The sequence below is a fragment of the Mesoplodon bidens genome (genome assembly GCF_964165515.1).
Source record: "Mesoplodon bidens genome assembly, chromosome: 10".
Lineage (NCBI taxonomy): Eukaryota > Metazoa > Chordata > Mammalia > Artiodactyla > Ziphiidae > Mesoplodon > Mesoplodon bidens.
Window position 1 is genome coordinate 74375078 of NC_138172.1, and position 19371 is coordinate 74394448.

The window sequence follows — 19371 nt, forward strand, 5'->3', positions numbered from 1 at the left end:
TTCAGGACGCCTGGGTCACTCCTTCCCTCCTGCGCTAAGGGCCCTGCCCAGACACACAGCTCCACCCCTGGCACCGGGTCCCCTAGCCTGACCTGCCCTGCCTCAGTGTGGGTGGGGCCAGGGGGGCCAATCAGCACAGAGCAACAGGCCTGCCTCTGGAGCTAGCTGGGGTCCAACTCTGGCGACAGTGTGCAGCTCTGCACAGCCAGAGGTGGGCAGAGGCAGGGGAGTAGAGAGGGGCAAAGAGGAGGAGCCCGTGGGAGCTGCAGATCCTTCTAGGTCGGCTTCTAACCCAGACCCTAGAGCGTCCGTGGGGAACACATTAAGGTCCTGGGTGCCTGTAGCGGCCGCAAGGGTCCTTTACCTCACCGTCCCCTTGTCAGCCTTACCTCGGGACAGCGCTGTGCACACTTCTGAGCGTGGTGGCCAGAAGAGGGACTTGGTGGCAAAGCCTTCACCGTGTCAAAGGCTCCCACACGAGTCCCACAGTGACTGTCCAATTCCACAAACAAGTGAAATGGAGCCCTGCTGGATGATCTGCAGAAGTTGCAAGCCATCCAGCGCATGGCAAGATGGACTCGAATCTCGACCCTGCCAAGGTGAAAGCACTTCTGACCACATACCCTCCGAGAAGACCCATCCCCGGAGTCCACTTAATCCCCCGGCCAGGAGGGGGATGCTCAGTCACACCTGACTCCCTCTACCCCTCTCCCCAGCCTGCCATCCTCACCCGAAGAGAGACTCCTGGCACAGCATGAGACTGCCTCAGAGTGGAGGGCTCTTCTCCCCTTTCAGCCAGGAAAGCCCCTGCCCCTGTCAGCTCCCTAGCAGTCACCACACAGGCCAAGTAATCAAACTGCTGCATTTTATTCTGTAGAAAGCGCTGCCCTACATAACCCTGAGCCCGTCTCCAGGGCTACCGGAAGGTAGAGAAGCTCTGGGTGCTTGTGCAGGAGGCATAGGGCACGCCGCGGGAGCGAATCTGCAGGGTGTGGAAGGTGAGGGGTGGGTTTGGGCCCGAGGAGCCGGGGTTCAGGGACTCGGTGTGAGGCTCCATCACAGTCACGGGGACTGCATAGGACAGCATCTGGGGCCGGTCATCCTGGCGTCTCACTGTGCCCTTGCCCAGGAGGTGCAAGACACAGGAGAGGACATCAGCACTGCTGCAGGTGGACCCCCTGCCAAGGCTGCTGACCAAGCCCCTGGAAGGACACGGGCCCTTCTGCCAAGCCTCCAGCACCTGGTATGGAGCGGGGAGGGGAAACGATATGTAAGACGCCCAGCTTACTGCACCTCTAGCTCTCAGCCCCAGAACAGCGAGGCCATGAGGGGCACCCCAGCCCCACTCCTCACCCACTACAGGCTCTACAGTGAGCCAGAGACTTCAAATGTGGATCCATCCTCCTGTGGACTGCCCCCTGCCCCCGGCAAAGCCTCCTCACCCAACGCCCACCCCCGCCTACCCGGCAGACAAGCTGGTCAATGTGCAGGCCCTCGTCCCCGTGGGCCTTGAGGATTCGGAGAATGAGGCAGTTGAGAAGGTTCCGTCTCTTCTCCAAGTTCCGGCCCTCTTCGTCCTCAGCTTTCAGGTATGTCTGAGCTGGGATGAGCCACACGTTGCCCCTCCGAGGCCTGGGTTCCTCGCTACCATCTCGAATCTTGAGCACCCCTGAAATAAGCGCTGGTCACTTGGTGGGGGGGCCCTCGAGGAGGCTGGCCCCAGCTCAGGGCAGAGGCCCCGGGGCCCTAAGTACAGACCTCCTGGGGCATCCTTTGTCTCGTGAAGGTCCAGGGGGCCCCTTGAAGAGGTAAGGGGCCCAACTGCCTGATTCAGCATGTCTGGAGAGAGCCCGGAGAGCGCCAGCAGACTCTCCATGGAGACCGCCTTAGGAAGAGGAGGGAAGCATCAGGGCCTCCCCAGGAGGTGGAGCAGAGAGGGTGGAGGGAAGGAAAAGGAGGGACAGGTGGGAGAGAGCAGGGAGGCGTGAGGGGCTGGGCCACCTTCAGCTCATTGAGATGCAGCAGCAGCCACATCTGCACGGTGGACACATGCAGCGTCTGGTCCCCAAACTGCAGTTCAGCCCGGCCCAGCCATGTCCACTGCAGTCGCCTCTGCGGGGCCTGCTCTAGGGCAGGGTAGCTCTGACCTGAGTGTCAGGGAGGAGGAGGGAGTCAGGGGGGCTGGTGAGGACGCACCATCGGTGGAGCTTTGTCCCCGTTAATCGCTGCAGAGTCTGGGGCCCAGTGTTTCCGGACACTGTGGTTCCTGGTCTGAGCTTCCAGAGCTCAGCCCTCTCTGTGTCTGCCTCCTGGGTAAGGAGAGCCCACCCTGTGCCAGGCAGGCTGTGATCAGTGCCTTCGAGGAGTTCCCCAATTTTTAAGGGAGACAAAACCATGAAGTGAGGAAGGACTGGGGCTCTCATCAAACTGGAAACGTCTCCCCCAGTAGTGTAGGAGCTCCCTGAGGGCAGGGTCTAAGTCTCACCACCCCCTCCTTTGTCGCTGCCCAGCCCAGGATCAGCCCCCACTGGGGAGATTAGGTTACAATGACTGACCAGGAACGAAACACCCACCACTCTCTGGTGGTCTCAGGTGCCTCCTGCCTCCATCCTCCCCACCACCCAGAAAGGGAGTCTTGGGTCTTATTTTAAAGACAGAAAAGACAACAGGCTGGGGATCTGGCACCTGTAGCCCCACCCCAAACCTAAGCTCCTGCCCTTTTCCTCAGATCTACCCCGTGAAGGCTGCCAGCCCCAGGGGCCACCCCCAAGCCCAGGTTCTTTCCCGGTGTCCCAGCCCCCAGTTCTCTCGGCCAGCTGCTCACTCTTGCTGTAGAAGTTGGAGTATCGGTTCAAGGTGCCCCTCAGGTAGGCAGGCAGGCAGGTTCTGGGGTTGAGCGTGTGGCAGATGGAGGCAGTGGGCCAGCAGCGTGGTGACAGGACGAGCACAGACACTTCTGGCATCGCCCCTTCATAGTAAAGGTCCTCGTTCTCATCCTCCTCCTCCTCCGCCGCCTCCTCTCCCGCCCCGCCGGCCGCCGATGCTGCCCCAGCTTCCAGCTCAGCTTCCTCTCCGGTCCCTCTCTCGTGCCCCCTGCCGCTGGCCTCGTGGCTCACCTGAAGACGATGGAACACACGGCGCCCCAAAGCCAGCGGCTCCTCTGGTCTGCCCCGTGCCTCTCTCTGTGCCTCCCACCCTCCCACTTGCTAATTCCCTTCCCCAGCGCCCACCTGTATTTTCTTCTCTGTGTCCTCCAGCTTCAGGAGTTCCTGATCAAGCCGCTGGAGCTGGTACACGTGGAACTGGCGCTGCAGCTCCTCTGAGGTGCTCAGGCTCCGCAACATCTGCTGGGGGAGGCGGTTGGGGAAGCAGGGGCCAATCTGCTCCAGCACGGCCCCCTCCAGCCAGCTCGAGCCCACGCTCAGGAGACGGTCCGCCATGTAGTGCCTGCAGCGCGCACAGCCCAGGCCAAGCCTCAGTGTGGGTGCTTGGCATGGCCCCCCCGCTCCGGGACTCCAGCCTGCCGGGACCCCGGCCTCCCAGCCCCGAGGGCTGGCCCTGCCCGTCATCCTGCCTCCCCCCACCTCCCACTCCCTTGGTCCACACTCACTGGTAGTAATGCTCGAAAGTGGTGGCTATCTCCAGGCCAGAGAAGATCAGGACGGTTTCCAGGCATCGCTGCAGTTGGGCCAGCATCTCCATCCCCCGGGCCCCACCGATCCGGCTGCCCTGGATCCGCTGGTCGATGTGCCGTGCAAACTGCTCGCTTACCTGGGCAGTGGGGAGAGCACAGGAAAACTATGAAGGAGAGAATGGAGGAGGTGAGTGGGAACAGGGGGAGGGTCGGAGGAAGGAAATATGAATGGCCAGCAGGTTCATCAACTGGTCAGCGATTTTATAAAACCCTTATTTTTTATTTTTTTAAAGAAGATGTTGGGGGTAGGAGTTTATTAATTAATTTATTTTTGCTGTGTTGGGTCTTCGTTTCTGTGCAAGGGCTTTCTCTAGTTGTGGCAAGCCGGGGCCCCTCTTCATCGCGGTGCGCGGGCCTCTCACTATCGTGGCCTCTCTCGTTGCGGAGCACAGGCTCCAGACACGCAGGCTCAGTAGTTGTGGCTCACGGGCCTAGTTGCTCTGCGGCACGTGGGATCCTCCCAGACAAGGGCTCGAACCCATGTCCCCTGCATTAGCAGGCAGATAACCACTGTGCCACCAGGGAAGCCCCGAAAACTGTTTTTTTCACATTTAGCATGTCTAAAATCAAACTAACAATAGTAACTCAATGCAAGGAGACACAAGCACACCTCAGAGATATGGCGGGTTTGCCACCACAATAAAGCACGTCACGCAAAGTTTCTGGTTTCCCAGCGCATACAAAAGGATGTTTACGTTATACCATAGTGTATTAAGTGCGCAATAGCAGGATGCCTAAAAAACAGTGTACATACCTTAATTAAACAATACTTTATTGCTAAGAAATGCTGACCATCACCTGACAACACAGGGTTGCCACAAACCTTCAATTTGCAAAAAAATGCATTATTTGCAAAGCACAATAAAGCGAAGAGCAATAAAAGGAGGTATTCCTGTAAGTTCTGTGCACAAAGATGGTCACATCACGTTGTTACAGCCATGCTTCTGGTTCCCACTTCGCTGTTCTCTGCTGACCAGGGCACTCTGCTTAACTGTGCATCTTCTCTAGGAGACTGTAAACTTTGAGGGAAGGGATTTCGTCTATCTTCAGGTCTTATCTCAGTGCCTGACACATTTTAAGTGCCTATTAAATATTTGTGCAATGACAGGAATGGTGGAGTAAATTATAGTATCGATACATCTATTGGATGGAATTTATACAAAAATTTGAAGACAAACAGCAACACTGAAAATGGCTTTTCATGTTAAGGGTCAAAAGAAAACAGGATAAAGCATTTTAGCTACTTGTGAGTAAACTATATGAAATCAAGCACCCAAGTAGAAGAAAGTATGCCGAGATGTATTAGGATGGTACAAAGTGGGTCATTTCTTTCTTTTATCTTCCTTTTTTTTGGCGGGGGGCGGGGCGGGGGTGGGGGGTGGGGCTGTGGGCATGGCTTATGGGATCTTAGTTCCCCGACCAGGGATGGAACCTGGGCCCACAGCAGTGAAAGCGCAGAGTCCTAACCACTGGACCACCAGGGTATTCCTGTTTTTTTGAATTTTTGATAACATGGTTCTATATTAGTATTGTACATGCTCCTTGTTGAGTGGGAATGGAAGGGTGGGCCATTCTGAGGAGGGGAAGGGAGAGTTTAGGGGGAGAGGCCCCAGGGGAGGGGAGGATGGGAGGCTTACGTGGGCAGCTATGAGGAAAGGGTGCTTCAGCAGGGCACCAGCACAGCCATTCTGCAGCGCCAGCAAGAAGGCTGCCCGTGGCCCAAACAGCTCGGAGCTTGACTTCTGCAGATTACTGAAGTGTTCGCAGTAGCGGGGCACAAAGTCATCATCCCGCCAGTGTGAGGTCAGAAAACTGTTGACCTGGAAGGTGGGAAGGGGCGGCAGTGTGAAGGGCAACCCAACAAACCGCCGGCACAGTTCCGCCCTCCCTCCCCGCACCCCCTCCGCCGCTCCTGCCCACCTGCTCCTCCACCACTGCCCGCCAGCAGCGGGTCAGGTTTCTCATGATGCTGCTAGGAAGCCCCCGGGTGGCCAGGGAGCTCCAGTCATGGCTTCTGTTTCTGCCCTCTGTGGAGACAGGGGAAGGGGCGGAGGCAAGGCGGTGGCAGCCCTCAGCTCCTGGGTCCCCATTCGAGGGTGAGCCTGGGGTTCTCTCCTGACATTCTGCCACCCAAAATGATGCTCCCAGGTGGGGGTGACACAAACCAGAAGATGAACAGGCTGAGCATGCAGGGAGGGGTGGTGAGGAGGGACAGACGCCTGTAGTATGTAAGTTGGGGGAGGGAAGGCCCCCAACCGAGCTCCCGCCTGAGACCCCAGCACTCACTGGGCCGAGGAGCGGCCACCACTGGAGGGGCTGCCTCGCAGGGCTCCACGTGCACCAGCAGGTGGGTGAGGCGGCGCACCCGTGAGGAGAAAGCTGCTGCGCGGCTCTGCGGGTTGTGGGCAGCCTCCCGACACTCCAGGTACTGGTCCAGCAACCAGCCCAGGGGGCTGACCCCATCCTCATCTGGAGGCAGGGGAAAAACAAGCCAAGGCAGGGCATGTCTCCAAGGGCAGTGGGGAAGCTGGGCTGGACAGGAGTGCCAAGAAAGAGCAGCAGGACAGGACGATATGGCAAGGGAGGTAGCAAGGTCCCTCCTGACCATGTGGTGTCAGCAGGCAGCCAGGAGACAGGAGGAAGGAGGCGGCCCCTGGGCTGTGAAAAGGGAGCTTGGGGGTACTGAATGAACGCAGGTATCCACAGGGCCAAGAGCATAACCCAGGTGGCTCTAGGCCAGAGCAAGAAGGGGCTGATGAGCAGGGCCGAGCAACGGGATAGTAAAGGGGCCAGGGGCAGGGACAGTTACCGGGGGAGGTGATGTTCTGCACCAGGGGGCTGACCAGGGCCTCCCAGCAGGTCTTGCCCAGTGCTCGGGCAGCTTCACTGTCTGGGAGGAAGCGATCAGCAAAATTCTGCTCCTGACGTAGAGCCCCGTTGAGTCTGGGGAGAAGAGTGGGGAGGAAGGTGTTGGGGGCTGGAGCCTAAGTGACTCCTGTGTCCACCAGCCTAAGATTGCCAGCTACCCCTCTCACGCACACAGGTACACACGCACTCCCACACACCTAGAGCTCAGGTGCAGGAGGCTCCTGCGGTCCTCCGCGATGTCCTGGCTCCAAGCCTGCGCCCTGACCATGTAGAAGAGGCGTGTGTGGCGACACAGCTGCTCCCGGAACACCGGCCAGAACGTGGGCTTGGGGCCCAGGACCTCTAATCCCCGAATGCGCGTGTCGATGCCGCCCTGCAATGTGCAAAGGCCCATTTCCGCCGGCCCCATACCCTCCTCAGGAGGCGCTGGAGAGGTGGCCCAAGATCTGCAACGGTTACGGGCCACAGAGCCTCCTGCCCGTGGCTGCCCCCCTCCCCCGGCCCCACCTGCTGGCAGCGCTTTATGCGGATCTGGATGACTGGCCAGAAGCGGTTCAGGTTCTCCAGGAGGACCACCCGGCTGGCAGATGGCATCACGTTCACCTGGTGGCAAGGGGGTGGCAGGCAGAGAGCGCTGTCACACGCGTGGATGGGAGTGCTGAAAGAACCCCCGTCTGCTCCCGTTGCCTGCTGTGTCCCTCCCTCCCCCAGCCCTGGGGCGTGCGGGGTCCTGACCGAGGGGTCCTGATGCCACCCTCACTGCTCAGGGCCTGGTGCTGTCACGCGGGCACAGGGATGGACTTCATCTACTATGGGGCTCAAAGCAGGGAAGAATGTAGGCATTTAGGGGTCTGGGCAGGAGGGTGGATCCCTTGAGGGGTGGCCTAACGGCACAGGGGTCCCTACCGAGTTGAGTTCCGTGTTAAGGGAGGTGGCGCTGTCGCCCCCGAACACCACCACCCTGGCCGGCATGTAGCTTGAGTCTTCGCCAGCCACCAGCAGAGCCAGCTGCCTAGGAGCGGGGCAGAGGGACCAATTGGAACCGATCCAGTCGTGTCCTCACAGACACAGCTGAGGGGACTCTGGTCACCTTCAGGGGGGTGTGGGTGCTTCCCCAAGACAAACGGCAGGGAAGTCACGGGACAGCGTGGGTGTGTGTCTAGGCACAGGCATGGAGCGCGTTACCTGACGAGGACGCCCTGGTGCATGTGTAGGGTGATGTAGTGGGAGCCGGCGCTGCCACTGGACTCCCAGTAGGTCTTGGGGTTGCGGTCCGTCAGCTTGCTGGCCCGGTGCGGGTTGGAGGACACCTCCACCTTCTCCCAGCACTTGTCCTCCTTCACCTCCACGCTGGAGCCTGCGGGCAGGCGGGAAGGGGTGGCGGTCACAGCCCTGGCAGGTGTGGAGGGAAAACACACGGAGGTGTGGGGACGCGGGGTGATGGGGGGACAGGCACGAACCCTGGCACAGGTATCTGAGGAACACGTCAAAGAAGGGGATGTTGATGGGGCGGTGCGTTCGTCTGTGGTCTTCGATCTGGCCCAGCACCATCTGCAGCCCGGACATCGGAGAGAAGGGGTGCGGGGAGGGGGCAGGAACATGGAAACACACGTGGAGGAAAAACCCCAGGAGCAGCGGGACTAACTCCGTAACACTGGCAGAGCAGGACCAGCTGGGAAAGCGGGGCCAGGGACAAACGCCCCCAGGTTCACTAGATTCACCTGCCTTCCAACTTCAGGAACACACCCCCTTCCCCTGCCACTGCTTGGGTTTCATACTCTTACTCAGCTGTGAACCCAAAGGCTTCCCCCTGCCCTTCCTCCTGACCTGGATACAGCCTCCCAGGATGTTGGTGGTGAGTTTCCGGTAGAGGTGCGCATGCTTCTCACACTTGAACACCATGTCCCGCAGCTCCTGAGCCAGCTCCAGCTTTCCCAGGTGCTTTTCCAGGGCTTTGGAGATGGCATCCCGGGCTCCCAGCTGATTCAGCACCACAGCATAGTCCCTGCTCACTGAGGCCAGGTGGTGCAGGAAGAGGATCAGCTCCTGGAGCACCTGGGAAGGAGGCAGGGGGAGGTGAATAAAGGGGACAGACCACAAGCGTCTTCAGTAGTACTGACTACACACGTACTGTGTGCTGGGTGCCAGGGCTACTGCAGTTAACAGAGTGAGGAAGTAAAAAGACAAGGATGAGGAGACATGAGGGCTTGGTGGAATTAGAGAACCAAACAAACCGCAATGGAAAAGCCAAGAGGTGTCCTGGACCCTGGGGTTCTTGACTACTGATTACGCTGGCAATAGGCGCAGGGGGCATTCCCGGTTGTTTCCTTTCAGGCCCAGCTGTCCCAAGAAACCGCTGTGTTATGAGATGCTCAGCCCCCAAGCACAGACACCTGACAGCAAAGAGGGGGCCGAGAGGGACCGGATGTATGTGTGGACACTCAGTAAGTCCACCACAGAGCTAAAATCTGGGTAGCTGCCAAAGGTGTGTGCTGCAGACACCCGCTGCCTCCATGACCCTAGTTCTCTGACTGCTTCCCAAGCCTTCTGTGCCCAGGAGTGCTCTGTGGCAGGGGACTCGGATGTGATGGTCCCCTCTGCCTTCTTCACCCCCCTTTCCTTCACAGGCCCAGCCAAACAGGAGCCACTGAGGCTCTTAATGTAATATAGATATCATCCTTTACGTAACAAAGGAGATGGCAAATAAGATCACACATTTGGGTTATATCTGCATAATGAAATACAGGAAAGATACATAAATTAATACAAATGGTTACCAATAAGGGGCATGTGGGTGGCATTGGGAGGACAGGGACTCAGGTGGGAGTGAGAATTTTGCTTCTACCTTGTTATATTGTTTTGATTTGTGAACTGTGTGAACGTACGATCTATTTTTTAAAATACAATTCAATTTTAAAAACGAAACCCAGGGCTTCCCTGGTGGCGCAGTGGTTGAGAGTCCGCCTGCCGATGCAGGGGACACGGGTTCGTGCCCCTATCCCGGAGGATCCCACATGCCGCGCAGCGGCTGGGCCCGCGAGCCATGGCCGCGGAGCCTGTGTGTCCGGAGCCTGTGCTCCGCAACGGGAGAGGCCACAGCAGTGAGAGGCCCGCGTACAGCAAAAAAAAAAAAAAAAAAAAAAAAAACGAAACCCAAACCAAGAGCACAAAGGCTCCATGGTGCCCTCTCAAGCCCCGCCCAGGGGGTCTGCCTTGCCAGAAGCTGCCTGGCGTCCTCCCCCTCTCAGCATCTCCCCAGGGCAGGGCAGGGGTACCTCTCGGTCAGTGTCTGGGGACCGCAGGCAGGCCATGCAGGCGTCCATGGCCTCATGCCAGGGGAGCAGCAATGCCTCAGGAAAGTCCACCAGCCGCATCAGGATTCTGGGGAGCAGAGGGCAGTAGGAGAGAGATGTGCAGCCTGCCTCGGAGACCCCTCTGCCCAGCCCCGCCCCTCACCACCCCCTCACCTCAGAACAGCCAGGTGCAGGGCCTTGTTGGCCACAGGAGTGTCGAGGCTCCGCATCAGTGCGAGGAAGGGCTGGGGCTGCCGCTGCAGTTGCAGCAGGAGTGGCTTGACCTCGCTCCCACGGGGCCCCTCTGAGCTGAGAGCTTGCTCCAGATCCAGGAAGATTTTCCCAGCCAGACCGTAACCCTCCACCAGATGCTGCAGGGGAGTGTTGGGGCACTGAGTCGGGGCTTCTTTTGCTATAGGAAAGGGGAAGTCACAAGAGTTGGCCATCGTTAGTGACGTGAAAGATCATAAAAGGAGAGACATTCATAACTCTCAACTCTTGTTTCCTCATTTCTCCTAAAAATATTTTTAATTTTTTTCCCCCTGAACGCCAGGTTTTGGGGATCTCATAGCATCTCTTAATGTACTTTTAAGACAGCTTCATGACAAACTTTTTATTTTGTATTCTTAAAATAGCAAAGGAGCTTCCTATCTGCAAATAGCAGAACATTTCCCTGTATCTGGAAGCATGCAATAATCTGTTTTTCTCTACAACAGAAAAAATTCAATGTGAGGGCTTTCAAGGTTTCAAATTTCTTGCAATGTTCTAACTTGACACTCCTTCATACTTTGGAGGGAGGATGATGTCTGCTTCTCCATTCACTGCTTATCTCGAAATTTCAGATTCTTCCTAAAGTGCCATCTCTTCCAGAGAGGATTGCACAAAAACCAGCACAGACATCTCTCTTGGGCTAATGCCCTCCCAGAGGCCAGTGTGCAGAGCTGCTGTCTGTTTGGCAACCCACCTTCGACTCTGGCTGCATCTGCTGATTCCTGAGGCTGGGTCTGGGCTTCCAGCAGGGATGGGTAGGCCAGCTGCCCTGTCAGGGCCTCGGGCCCGTATTTCCTGTAGACATGGCAGTTGAGCAGGTCCCTGAGAGCACTGTCATCGAGTCGCTGTGGCAGAGCCAGCAGCAGGTCCTGGGCCAACTCCGTGGGCATGGCCAGCTCAGCCAGGATCTCGTCATCCAGAATCTGTCATCGGGGAGAAGCTCTCACTGCAGGCGGCTCTGCCGGCGCAGAGGCTCCAGAGGCACTTGCCAGGGGAAGGGAGTTCTGCACACGCCTTCTCCATCCCAAATCTCTCATGGGGTGTCCTCCCAAACAGCTCGCCAACATCTCCGAACATCCTAGACCCCTCCCCTGCAGCCTTACGCTATCACCCTCCACTTCCCATCCTGAGCCTTCCAAATGCTGTGTCACAGTCCAGCCCTCCAACCTCTGTGTGTCTCTGGGCGGCTCTACCTCCCCATCCAGGTTCTCCTGGAGGATCTGGAGAACCTCCTGATGGTCGGGTCCATCCAGCTTCTTGATGAAGAAGAGGAGCTCCCACCACTCGGCCTGGCTCAGGTGTTCACTCTCCTCAGCGTCCTCATCCTCAGGCAGCACGCAGGGCACGGCGTAGAGCTCTGCCATGGGCTTCCACCGCCAGGAGGGCAGGGCTGTGGAAAGGAGAGGGGCACAGGGACGTCACTGCCCGCCCAGCTAGACCACCGCTCCTCTGCACAGAGCTGACCCCTGCTTCCCCTCTGGGCTCACCTACACCCACAGCTCCACTGACCGCTGCCCCCTGGTACTCATCAGCCTCAACCACGTCTTCGATGTCTTCCTCAAAGCCCAGAATCTCAAGCATGTGCCAGTGTACCCAATAGGTGCGGCCTGTTGACTCCCACAACACCTGGGGGATATGGGAAAAGAGGGAAGGGGAAGAGAGCTCACCTAATGACCGGCTGTGGCCCGATGCTGAGGACACACAGGCCTCACAGCCCTCAGGGTGACCACCTGGCCAGGTTTGGAAAAACCCTCTAAAGAGCAAAACCTGTGGTATATGGAGAACACGTACACGCACACAAAGGATGCCTTCCCCAAACGGGAACGGGCTCTCTCCCCTCACCTATCCTTGGTGGCTTATGCCCCATACTTCCTCCTGGCCTTAACCACACTGTCTTCCTGAACTTGACCTTTGGGATGGTCTTGCCGTATCAGTCTTGTTCCTGGGAGTGAGTCCTCCTGACCTCAGTCTCCTAAAGGCAGATTTTCTCAGCCCTCCAAATGGCTCCCCTCTCAATTGCTGACCCCCTTTTACCGTACCCAGCTTACTGAGGGTTTTCACTTTGAGTGGCCTGCCAGAGGCCCCACCTTGAAGCCCCAGCTATGCCCCACCCAAGACAGACCCCCAACGGTGGCCCGCCCCCGCGCTCTTGCTCACCTGCACAGGGGGCACGCCATCGTTGCTCTGCCGGAACTCGCCCTCGTCCCCGGCACTGATCTCCTCGTAATCGTCCAGCATCCGCACTCGCATGCCCGGCTGCAGCGCGTCCCGCACGTACAAGGCATAGGTATTGCCACTTGCGAACTCGGAGCGAGGGCGAAACCGCCTTGACCTCCTAAGGGAGGGCAGGGCCTGGGCGGGTGGGTGCCCTGGGCCTGCATCTGCCAGCTGGGGCTGGAAGATGGAACAGGAGGGTCGTGCCGCGGGCCCCTGTCTGCCCGAGGCCCAGTCCCAGCGCATGGCCTGTACCAGCTCCGAGATCAGGGTGCCCATGGCCATGCTGAACTCCAGCTCCAGCCGACCCCTCTCCCCACTCAACTCCTCGGGAGTGGAGCTCTGGGCTCCTGGTTCCACAGCACTGTCATTCAACTGATCCAGGAGGGAGGTGACGTGCAGATAGCGCTTCACCAGGGAGAAGAGCAGCCTTCCTGGGACCTGTAGGACACAATCTTTGGCCTATGTCCCCTTTGCTCCAGCTTCAGTGCCTCTCTCCACACTGTCCTCTGTGGACAGGTGCAAAGGCCCGATCCCTAGATTTTGTCCACAGCTCCCTCCCAACACTCTCCATAGAATACCTGTGGCAGCTGAATGCCCTCGAAAGACATGGGATGTTCAGAGAGCGTGGCCTGTGCAAACAGTGCCAGCAGAGCACAGCGGCTGTCAAAATCCAGGTGTTTCTCAATGGCCTCCTGCTGGCTCAGTGACAGAAGGATCTGGGTCCGGGTCCCTGTAACCCACACCCCAATCAGTAACAGCTCCCTAACCTTGCCCTTCCCAGGCATCTCTCTTAGACGCTCTATCTCTCACTCCTTCTGCTGCCACACACTAAGAATGACATGATTTGCTGATTTGCTTCAAAAGCCAAAACTTACTATCTTATCCTATCCTATTACTGTCTCATATGCAATAGTCTAATAGTCTAAACTCTTCCTCTGCATAGAAAGGCAGTTAACAGGAAGTTCTTGAGGATTCAGTCTCCCCTTTCTGCCGAGATGCCCACACTCACCTTCCCACCTCCTTTTCTTCCAATCCTAAGACAAGGGCAACAGAATCATTTACGTACTGATGAGATCAGAGGCTTCTGTCACAGGGACCTGTGAGACGCTAAGCTGACCCAGTCCCTCTCCTGCTCCCCTTTCCTCCCCACACTGCCCCTCACCAGCATCATGGGAAGCCAGGGCTTGTATCATCCGGCCTGCGCTCCAGCGAATTTGATAATCGGGACTACTGAGCATGTGCATGAGCAAGTCCAGGACCCTTGGGTCTTTGAAGACCCCCGTGAGGGGCTCAATGCTGGCATAGGCGCTGAGCACATGGACAGTGTGAAGCAGCGGGGCGGGAGGAATGGTGCCCTCACATTCCTCCAGCTGCCGAAGGGCCCTCTGAATCAGAGACTTCACATCGGTTTCCATCTCCCCCAGCACAGATTTGTCCAGGGCTCCAGCCTCCCCTGCTGTCTCCTGGGAGGGCCCGATGACCTGGCCATCTTCGCCCAGCATCTTGTGGCAGTTGGCATAGATCTCGTCATTGGACATCCATAGCAGGATGTGCTCAGCCTTGCAGTCCACTTGGTTAGAACCCCCTTCCCCGTCATCCCCACGCCGGAGGATGAGCCAGCGGATCTGGTACTCAGGATGCCCATCATGGCCCACTCGCTGGCGTATCAGCTCATCAGGATAGGCGTGCAAGCCGGGCCCCAGGGGCACCCTGAATTCCCTGTAGCGGAGCTCCCCCACCATCCTGGCACCTGGCAACACAAGGAAAAGAGAATAGGCAAGCTAGAGTGAGATGGGAGGTCAGAAAATCAAGGACACCCAGAAGTGGGGACAGCAAATGTGACAACAGCTGTCGGGCTGGGTGGGGTAAAGCAGGGCCCAGGAGTTGCCTGCTGCATGCTGGGTGGGGCCAGGCCTAAGCAGAGGAACACTGGGGTGTTTGTTCTGAAAGAACTCAAAAGTCGGGGGCTAAAAGGAGGGTCCAAGGCCCTGCATGCAGCATGGAGCGAGTTGGTTTGGAGCAGAGGAAAGGGGACAGTGGAGGCAGGGCAGCCTTAGAATTAAAGTGAATCCCAGGGCCCAGGGACAGGCGGCAGCAGACCTGAGAAGGGGGTATGCGAAGCCCAGAGGGGTGTGTGTTTTGGGGAGTTGGGATCGAGACCCCGAGTGAATATGGGAAGGGGTGATAGCTCCAATGATTGAAGCATCGGAGAGTGAGTCTGCAAGGGCAAAAGACCAGGAGACCTGGTGTGGAGTGAGGGCGCAGGGCGCGACGGGCTGGGAGAAGGGGCTGGTAGGCTGGAGGCGCCCAAGATTGGAGGCGCTTAAGCAGCAAGGCCAGTGGGGGCGACGTGAGGCCCCGAACAGGGTGCACAGGAGACCCGATGGGTGAGGGGCGCGAGGCTTGTAGGACCGGGGTCGAAGACAGGAGAAGCCAGGGGCGCGCGGCAAGGTGCGGGGGAGGGGGCTAGGCCAGATAAACAAGAATCCCGAGGCGCGGCGGAATCGGGGGCGCGAGGCCCGGTGGGCGAGTGGGCGGAGGAAAACCCGGGCTCGGGGCGGGGGGCCGCGGCGGGGCTGTGGCCACCTCAGAAGTCGATGGGGGTCCCGGCGTGAGGCCTGTCCTTCGCCGAGCTAAGGACGCGGCGCAGGTTATGGCGGCGGCGCTGGCAGAGATTTGGGCCCCGCCTGGGCCCCCCGAAGGGGTCGAGGCGGAGAGGCGGGAGGGGGCGTGTTTCCGCAGGACAGGCGGTCGCAGGGGGCGTGGCGCGCGGGATCGAACGCCCTGGGGGCGTGGCGCTGCCAGCTCCCGGCCTGCGCGCAGGTCTGCGGCCTCCGGAGCCTGGCAGGGCGGGGCCTATCCCCAACCAGCGGCGCCGCCCGCCTAGCTCTGGGGGCCCGTCGCCCGCCCGCCCGGAGCCGCCGCTCATTTCCGCCAGGCCCAGCGGAAAGCTAGGGGCCCTGGGAGAGCGCCGGGGCGGAGCCGCCGGTGCCACCTCGGCGACGCGCGGCACCTCCTCCTCCGCCCTTTCCTCTTCCTTTCCGTCCCCCTCCTCCTGTCACCGGAAGCGCCTTCCCCGCTTCCCGAAATCAGAATTGGAAAAGACTTTGGAGGTCATTTATTCCCCCCTCCTCCATTACATATAAAGGCACGGAGCAAGGTGGGGGGGCACTGGAAATGAGAGGGGAACGGCCCGTGTTTGCCCCATACTTTTCTTTCCTTTCTCCTTCGGCCAAAGGTTGTTTGCTTCTGTCCCCGCGCCCCCCCTCATCCAGTATGTACCTCCTCCCTCCCAAAAAAGACAGAAAGATTAAAATGGGGGACATTTTATTAGAGTCCAGGGATATCAGCTTTGGGCAGCAGCTGAGGGCAGCTTCACGTAACTCTTCATGGGGGGCAGTGGCCGGATCTTTCGGCCAGCCCAGCCCCCCTTGCGGTGCCATCGCCCACTGTTGGGCCTCTTTCCCAGCCAGCGGTTCCGCCCGGCCTTGCCGATAACCCGTTTGTTATGATCAACGTTGGATACTCGGCCCACTGTTGCTATGCACGTTTCCAGCACCTGAAAGAGAAAGCAGATGGAGGGGAATGCACCATGGGGGGAAAGAGCCTGACATTGTTGAGGGCATGGACTCTTGGGAGACTTCTTACACTCAAGAAGAGAAGGGAGAGGAGAGGGGGAAAGCACAACATAATTGAACCTGAGTGCAGGTCCTACAGTAGTTGAAAACAAAAGGCACTGTTCCCTACTCCATCATGGTGCCAGCCTGACAAGGCACGCCTAGTCACATGGCAGAAAAGGACAGACCCAGCTCGAGGCAGTTCTCAACATAAAACACCTGGGAGCTATCCTGGACCGGTCAGGTACATTCCAAAAATTCCTCCCTCGCTGATCCCTCGCACCTGCACCCCCCCACACACACCTGCATCTGCCTCTTAGAGGGCAGCTGGATGATGGCTGTCCCATTCACCTTCCGTAGCAGCACACCACAGGTCCCTGGGAAAGGGAGAAACAGCTCTGCGACCCTCCACAGAGCAGGAGGTGGGGGGCAGATTTCCAAGGGGCCACACCACACATACTTTGAGGAGGAGAAACACTGAAGCAGGATACATGGAAGGTTTTAGGTCAAAACACAAGCACCTCTTCAGCCTTGTTTTTCCTTCTTTTTCTCTGCCAGTGGACCAGATGTGGGCCCATGGGTTCAGAGAGTTGCAACCTCAGGTACCCCTTGGCCTTCCAAGCTGTAAGATCCCAAGCAGCTCCTTTCTTCATACCTGCGGCTCGGATATACTGGGCACCCCGGCCTGGCTCACTCTCCACATTGTTGATGAGGGTCCCCACTGGCAAGGCCCCAAGAGGGTGTGCATCCCCTTCCCGAGCAGCAACTAAAAGACAGAATTTCATCAGTACCAGAACCCCTGCAGCCTCCCAGCCCACACACACCTGGCAGCCATCTCTCACCTGCCATTCGGCCTATGTGGTCAGAGTTCAGGATTGTATCTCCAGCTTGCATGTTTTCTGTGGCAATGATCCAGCGTTTCCGGTTGCCCCCAGCAACCAGAGCTATGTCTGCTGACCTGTTCAGAGTGAGGCACAGGTAAGCAGACCATCTAGGCAGCCTCATGTCTCCTGAAAAGCCACAGAGCAGTCATTCAGCCATACTACCACCTCACATCCCAAACTTGCCTACAGGGATCATAGCGGACAGTGATGACCTTCTCCTCAAAGGGTCCTGGCTTGGATTCCTGCTCGGGCCGGAACCGCAGAAAGTCAATCATTCGATAACGTTGCTTGTGGCCCCCACCAATACCGTGCACTTGGATTCGGCCTGTGGTCAGGACAGTGCAGGGACATGACCCTGGTCAGACGAGTCAGTTCCCAGCATTGGGAACAGACCCATCCTAGGCAGAGAGCAGCGCTCCCCAACATTATGACACAAGCAGAAAATGATAAAAATTTGCACAGCACAATGGGGTGAGGGTGAACACCTACATGGAGCTTGGTAAAAACATAATTATGATATTGAAATTGTATAAAACATCCAGATAAAGTCTCTACAAATTACAAAATTCAGTAAGTTTACTGAGAGCCATGTAACTCGTGTTCAATTTCAACTATTGTCAATTTTTGAAGGGTGTGAAGAGAAATGTCATATAACTTCCTGAGTACGTGCAGTTTTCTTCAACTACCTACATTATCTTTAGAAGCACAGACCACTTGTTTGTTGCTTTGTATTCTACTCTTACACACGTACTACATGCAGGAGTCCAATAAATGCTTTTTAATTACATTCCTCTGCCTGTATCAAAATACAGGCCTAGGATCCTACCATGTTTTTGCCCTTTACTGCTGAAATCTTCTTGTCCTTGCTCCCACCTGTATGGTTTCGGCCCCCAGACTTCCTCATCTTCACTGGCATAACGGTATACTTGGTACGACTCTTCCAGGACACAAACTTAGCACTAAGGGCCACAGAGGTAAGGACTGGGCGGCAGGGAAGCAACATCGAGGGAGAGGGCAGCAGAAGAAGGACATTGTTTGTCACCTAGAGATAAACAGAAATCTCTTTCACTTGAAAGCTAACTGAAGGAAAAGCTTCAGAGAACCAAGGGAGAGGGCACAAAGTTTAGCTTCTAGCCTCCTTCCTCCTGGAAGTCCCAGACCAGCTATCCAAAAACTCCACCCATCACAGCTTGCACAAATACCAGTTCGGAATGTTTATCTAGGTGTATGTGTGTTGATTACCTCTCCTCATCTGATCCTCTCACCTCTGAAGTATTTCTTCAATGGAATGTTCTCCCCTTGGTGCACCTTCTTCCAAATTTGGCTCAAAACTCTCCTTCTCCAAGAAACTTTTCCTTCCCTAAACAACTCCCTTCTCCAGGGCTGGTAACTTCCATACACCCATGTACCACCATTGGCATCAATGCCTTTTGCCCATTTTGCTGCATGTTTCTGAGAGTTTTTCAGATATGAATGGAGGGGAGAGATCATTTATGTCTTGTTCCCTTTTGAATTCCCAGCACTTCACAAAGTAGGCTGGTTTGGTTTTGAATTTTAAGTATGCATCTGCCAAACTCTACCATAAGTCTGAAAGGTCCAGGGGAGGTAAGACTTAACTTCTCTTTTCTGTAACTCACCAGTCGCCCACTAGGAACCTTGAGATATCTTCATGTTAGGCTCCTATTCTTGGTATCTTGCCCTGAATTCTCTAATCTCAGTAGTAACTCATCCTTAATGGTTATAATAATGGTTAAGAGCCCAGGCTTTGAAGCCAAATTACCTAGCACCAATGGTTGGTGTATGACCTTCGACTACTTATGTTTTCTCATTTGTAAAATGGGAATATAATAACTAATTTATAAAGTGATTGAAAGGAATTCATTTATTTAAAACGTCTATTACTTATGCTTGGCTTATGAGAGACAATAAGTGTTAGTTATTATTGAAACCTGTACATTTGTCTGTAAAGCACTTTCACCTCCAGTATCTTGTCTGAGGAATCCAGGGACCCTGTGAGATAGCAACACTTATACAGAGGAGAAAGCTGAGGCTGAGAGTTGACTTATCCAAGGTCACAGGCCGGCGTGACTCCTAAGCAGACTCGCATCCCCCACCTCGCTTCTCCTGGAGCCCCCCTCTCCGGCTGCCCGAACGGAAACAGCCACATTCCCGGGTACGGTGGATTACCTGGGAGGCCAGGAGCAGGCTTGGGCCGGGGACGGCGGCAATCCGGGGTGTCAGGCTCACAGAGCCAAGAGCGCGGGTCAGTGCCCGCAGGGCCATGAGTTGGACCAGGCTCAGCTTGGCTCAGCACACCACCATTACCTTTAGCCAGGCCGCCTGGTGCTACTGGATGACGCTAACAGGTCCCCGTTCTGTCGCTCCTTAATGACGTAAAAAGAGGCGGTCAGAGAACCCGAGACAAAGCTGGACACACACCTCTTACGCTCCCTGCTCGTGGTAGAGCCAATCCCCGGGTGGCTCTTAGGTCGCGTGACTGTGGAACAGGCTCCGCCCCTTGGAGCCGT

General features: G+C 56.9%; 2 protein-coding genes across 3 annotated transcripts; both read right to left on the reverse strand.

Moving 5' to 3' along the window:
• Positions 1-851: 851 nt before the first annotated feature.
• Positions 852-15411, reverse strand: CUL7 (cullin 7). 2 transcript variants are annotated; one of them, XM_081246408.1, is made up of 26 exons: positions 14929-15411; positions 13703-14092; positions 12921-13072; positions 12283-12780; positions 11613-11751; positions 11319-11515; positions 10820-11048; positions 10030-10267; positions 9838-9943; positions 8390-8617; positions 8023-8113; positions 7748-7919; positions 7469-7574; positions 7070-7165; positions 6760-6935; positions 6504-6637; positions 5981-6163; positions 5615-5721; positions 5332-5514; positions 3611-3771; positions 3231-3447; positions 2825-3116; positions 2002-2147; positions 1759-1885; positions 1464-1669; positions 852-1240 (listed from the first exon to the last, which is right to left on the reverse strand). In XM_081246408.1, the coding sequence occupies exons 2-26, from the start codon at positions 14082-14084 to the stop codon at positions 917-919; spliced, it is 4890 nt and encodes a 1629-aa protein (XP_081102534.1). In that variant the 5' UTR covers positions 14085-14092; positions 14929-15411; the 3' UTR covers positions 852-916. The 2 variants fall into 2 exon arrangements, with proteins under 2 accessions (XP_081102534.1, XP_081102533.1); XM_081246407.1 differs by having other exon boundaries at positions 13505-14092.
• A 241-nt stretch (positions 15412-15652) lies between these two features.
• MRPL2 (mitochondrial ribosomal protein L2) lies at positions 15653-19227 on the reverse strand. Its single transcript, XM_081247551.1, has 7 exons — positions 19031-19227; positions 17717-17885; positions 17027-17168; positions 16802-16917; positions 16615-16725; positions 16263-16336; positions 15653-15901 (listed from the first exon to the last, which is right to left on the reverse strand). Exons 1-7 carry the CDS (start codon positions 19124-19126, stop codon positions 15689-15691), a joined length of 921 nt encoding a protein of 306 aa, XP_081103677.1. The 5' UTR covers positions 19127-19227; the 3' UTR covers positions 15653-15688.
• Between the last annotated feature and the right edge of the window lie 144 nt (positions 19228-19371).